The following is a 5001-nucleotide window of genomic DNA, read 5'->3' on the forward strand; positions in this document are numbered from 1 at the left end:
AGACGTTGCTTATATATTTGCTAGAGGTGATGCATGTGGAAGATTTTGCGCATTTCCAATTTAAAGCATTTTTAATGCATTTTTTAATTAGAAATTATATTTTCTGGATTACAATTGAAGTGAAATGTTGAAAGAGTGTCTTATTATTTGCTTTATCCCTCTTTTGCATTAATGACAGCAGCACCCAAGCTGTACTCCACAAGTTTGTGTAAAACCTGATGATTATTTTCTCCAGCATGACTTGAGAATGATCCAGAAAGCTTCAGTGGAAGAACATCTGACTGTCTGAAGAGTCACATAATCAATATCACAAATTCACTTATTTGATAAATTGGCAAGACATGTCCATTTGGTATATCATTTTTAGTGCAGGATGAGGACAAGCCTAAAAACTTAACAGGATTCAGTTAACAAATTAGTAAGCAAACTGAGGTACTGAACACTAATAGCAAAACTGAACGGACAAAATATACGGCTAAACATACAGAATGTACTGACCAAATTTTCCCACAAAAACACATCACTAATTTATAAAACATCTGGTAAATGATTGTCAAGTGTAGGCTAAAAAATGTGTTCATTTCCAGCTGTAGCTATGGGAGTAAATATTTGTCAGCAATCTTAACAGCACTCTTCTCTTATTAGAAATACACTCTTCGTTCATTTAAACATTTATGCTTGTTGGTCGTCTGCACACTAGACACATTTTTATCTCTTAACAGGTGTTTATTCTTCTCATTCAGGAGTGATAGACTCTAAAAGGTCATACACATATAGATACACTCCAAATCAAAACATTCATTTTCATTAATTAGTATATAACAGAGGCCTGGTGTCATCTCATGGTGCACTCTGATATTGAAGTCATGTTATTAATGAGAAGCAGTTGAAAGCAATTGAAATAAAACATGACATTCATAATAAAACACGTCCACTCATCATAGAAACATTAGGTTTTATTTCTAACAGGAACATAGTACGAGATTCTTTCAAACAAACATCTTTCTTTGCAGTAAAAAAATATGTAGGCATACACTGTGGCTTGTGTAGGCCCCCTTTTTACATTCAACCTACGTGATCCCTCTCCGCATTTATAGCAGCTCACGCTTCATCACAGTCCATAATCACCTTCGTTCAAGACCTCAACCTGTTTTTCTGTTGTAGCGGAAGAGGGAAAAATAATCATGAAAAAAAACAACAATCTCATTCAATATTATCACTCTCCTTTGCCATATACTTCCTGACTTACTACGACCTTCATAATGTTACAAACAAATCCCTCATCTTCTATCCTCCAAATAACACTGGAGTTTCCACACACCATGGGCCATAAATCACAATGCAGCACACACAGCCACGCACAATACCATAGCAGCAAAAATGTTGTAGGAAAGTGCAGCTTTAGAAAAGTAGAATAGACGTAGGACAAATCGGAAGTGCAACAGCAGGGATTTAGCACTTAATGGGCATCATTTTCTCTCATGGACTCCCTTATAATGCATCACACTTAGTGCATTCACTAGAAAGTGACAGATAAACTGGTACTATCAAATGAGATGCACAAACTTCAATATGAAGCAATCTCATATTGTACCAGATTAATCCATAATCTGAAAATTACACACATTTTATGCACTGCTGTTAAACAGACAATTAACTCAAAATTGAGAATTCTGTCATCTTTTAATCACCCTCATGTGGTACCTGAACAACTTTTTTCTTCAGTGGAGCACTAAAGAACATCATTTGAAGACCTGTTTTGTCCATACAATGAAAGTCAGTGGGGTCCATAACAACATTTACTTTCATTATATGGCCAAAAAAAAAAAAAAAAACACATACATTTTATTCAAAATCTTCTATTGTGTGAAAATTAAGGAAATGCACACATTTGGAGGCTGAATAAATGACAGAACTTTCATTTTTGGCTGAACTATTCCTTTAAAGATGACAAATTATTAACGTTAAGTCACATTTCAAAAGCAGGATTCCCAAAATTCAGTGACTTTAGATAGAGTAACAAAATTATTACCCTTCAAGGTAACAAAATAGTATGTTGCAGAATCTATTTCAGAGCAAATGCTAGTTGTTCACTTACAAGGACATTTGGAAAGATTTCCAAAACAATGCCATTGTATAAAAGTTAATCAGAGAATAACACAAAGGAAGGCATCTATGTTATGAAAATTATCGGTTTACCCCAAGTCAGATCTACAAAATAGTGTACGTAGTGTGATAGAAAATTAGAAAATTACATAAACCAACATTTTTCATTCTGAGTAACTGCCATATGGTTAACATGGTTAGTCTCCAAGTGGCATAGAGCCCAAAGTTCTCATTTTAAACTAAATGTGTATCTCAGAATCATACACCAACATTGAATTAATTTGGACAGTATGAAAGATGGCAACACATGGCCAAAAGGGTTTTCTTTTGAGGATATCATTGCTAATTTCTACTCTTCAGACTTTTCAAAAGTCAGTTCTGAAACCATTTGCATTTGTCCTTGTTATAGCATTTACTTCAAGTTCATCGGGGGTCTTGAACTGTCACCAGTAGGGGGTGTTGTTTTCAATATTACCCCAACTCTGCCACTCGGGGAAGAATCCACTAGATGTTCTCGGGCTCCCAAATTGATCAAATTCCATCTCTGGCCGTTTTCCTTGATTCTTGAAATCTGTTGCCGTCTGTTGAGTTACACTGGTCTGGCTTGGGTCCTTCTCTGCATGTACCAGCTTGTAATTTTTCCCATCGTTATTGTCCCAGTATGTGGTATCATGAGTTCTGTAGGATATGCAGAACTCCACCTGCTCATGTGGGGGCACAAAACTTGGAAGGTCGACGGAAAACGAGAAAGTGTCAACGTCCTCGCAACCATAAACATTATTCATGTATGTACTAGGAATATCAGCGTAGCTTTTCCACGAATCAGATGTTATTCGCACATGGACCATTTTCTCAAAGCTTACGTTGCTCACTTTGACTGTGCCAGTGAGCGATCTCTCTTGAATTATACAGTTTTCCAAGCATACCAGGTTCTTCTTTAGACGGATCCGGAGGTCCAAATAGTCTGCAGCAGGCTGAGGGAAATCCAAAATCAAATTCTTCTCCTTCTCTGCTTTCAGGCCCACAATGGCGTCCTCCAAGTCTGATAATTCGAACTGCAGGTCTAACATGGGGTCTTCCTCGAATTCCTTGAATACATGGACTGCTGTCAGAGACATGCCTTTGGAGTCAGCAAAAACCACTTTCTTTTTGTTTTTGGTCTCGGGACTCTTCCATCCTATGTTATTAGTGTCCACATCTGTCTTGGTGCTGATACAGGATCTCAGAGGTTTGTACTGGTTGACTAGGCTCCTGGACTTGCAGTCCTCATATGAACTGAGGAAACTGCGAAGAGGCGGCGAATGTGCCAGACAAATTCTCATTGCCACATCCACAGGCATAATTGGACTTGGCATTGGCCTGGGGTTGAGTATCTGCAGAACCCTGTCATGAAGGCAATAATGAAGAACACTACAGTGACCAATAAAGCAGGAGATGTAAAAGACTTTCCTCAGAATTTAGAGATTAAAGTGGTTAACAAAAGCAATTTTACAATCCAACTATAGTGCAATAGCTGATGGTTTAAGCTTTTCAAATGAGAATAATTACCAGTTTTTATAAGGAATATTCATACTTCCATATTATATTTGTTATTACATATAATATTTGTATCATTACAAAATTAAGGACTGGGATAAATCCAAAAGCAACACATTATAAAATATAAATTTATCAAATATCTATTCCGGTATTTTTAGCACTAATATTCACCTTATTACACACTGCTGTGCATTTTAATTGTTACTAATAATTTTTTTGTAGAACTACTTTTAAGATTTTACCTATAAAGTAGGCAGTCTGTATATATATATATATAATAGCTGGCTAGTCATTACATAACCTACATACAGTATGACAAGTAAAAATTGTAGAAACTATTATCTAATACAAAAATAATAGTAAAGTTATAACAGAGACTTGTAACTAGAGAATACCAGTAGCCTACTTCAATGAATAATTACCAGTAAAACTGGAATATGTACTACAGCTAAATCTAAACCACAGATCCCTATAGAATTCATTGGCAAAAAAATTGCAAAAACAATGGAACTAAATGTCAACCAATTGTCGCAATAGGACTAATTACCAGCTATTAAAAATTCAGTACTAGTAGCATAAACAGATAGAAGTTAAAATCGAAAATAAAAAATAAATCGAATATAAATCATTAGTCATATTCGAACGTCATCTTTACACTTTTTTACACTAGACAAAGCCACTCGATGCACTGTGACGCACTCTGGATTCTTACCTGGTGCAGTTCATTGAAACCGGTGGTTTGTTTCCAAAGCGGCAGACACAGTTTGCTGTGTTATAGTTTGAACAAGTACAGTTTTTCCTACTTTCTTTAAACTTCATTTAACAATGTCGACCATCAAAACTAAAAACCCACTGACAAGCAGTCCTTTGCAGCGGCACGCCCCCTTCGCGGTCCAGCTGGACTGCAAAAGCTTAGAGCGCTCAGCCGGAACATCAAGCCCCTGCGCGCATTGGTTCACAGTAACTCATTCTGACAGCCAATGGGAGAGCAGGAGAGCGAGGCGCTCGTGCAATCAGCGCGCAGGAAAGAATCAGTCGGGGCCCGCGTGCACCGCAGAGAACCGAGAGAGGCGGGGAAAGAGCGTCAACCAAAATTAGATTACCTCTGACGAAGCTGTGACGAGTAATTTCGATTTAAAAGTAATTTATTTTCTGTATTCTTTTTTTTTTTAATTAATAATACAGCGGCTTTTAGGCCGTGTTACTGTAACTATTCACATATAATGAGGTTGTTAGTTTGTTTCACATGTGGGCTAAGGTTAAGTTTGGTACAAAAACAAAACTGGATCTTGAGTTGTGGCACATTGGGTATTTCGTGTGCTAACATCATGAAAAACAGGCTTAGTTCATGGAGAA

At 36.9% G+C, this 5001-nt stretch overlaps 1 protein-coding gene across 1 annotated transcript; it reads right to left on the minus strand.

The window, feature by feature from the left end:
- Positions 1-710: 710 nt before the first annotated feature.
- Positions 711-4580, minus strand: LOC306852226 (protein phosphatase 1 regulatory subunit 3C-B-like). Its single transcript, XM_079388931.1, has 2 exons — positions 4358-4580; positions 711-3489 (listed from the first exon to the last, which is right to left on the minus strand). The coding sequence occupies exons 1-2, from the start codon at positions 4462-4464 to the stop codon at positions 2550-2552; spliced, it is 1047 nt and encodes a 348-aa protein (XP_079245057.1). The 5' UTR covers positions 4465-4580; the 3' UTR covers positions 711-2549.
- Between the last annotated feature and the right edge of the window lie 421 nt (positions 4581-5001).

Source organism: Barbus barbus (genome assembly GCF_936440315.1).
Source record: "Barbus barbus genome assembly, chromosome: 32".
Taxonomy (NCBI): Eukaryota; Metazoa; Chordata; class Actinopteri; order Cypriniformes; family Cyprinidae; genus Barbus; species Barbus barbus.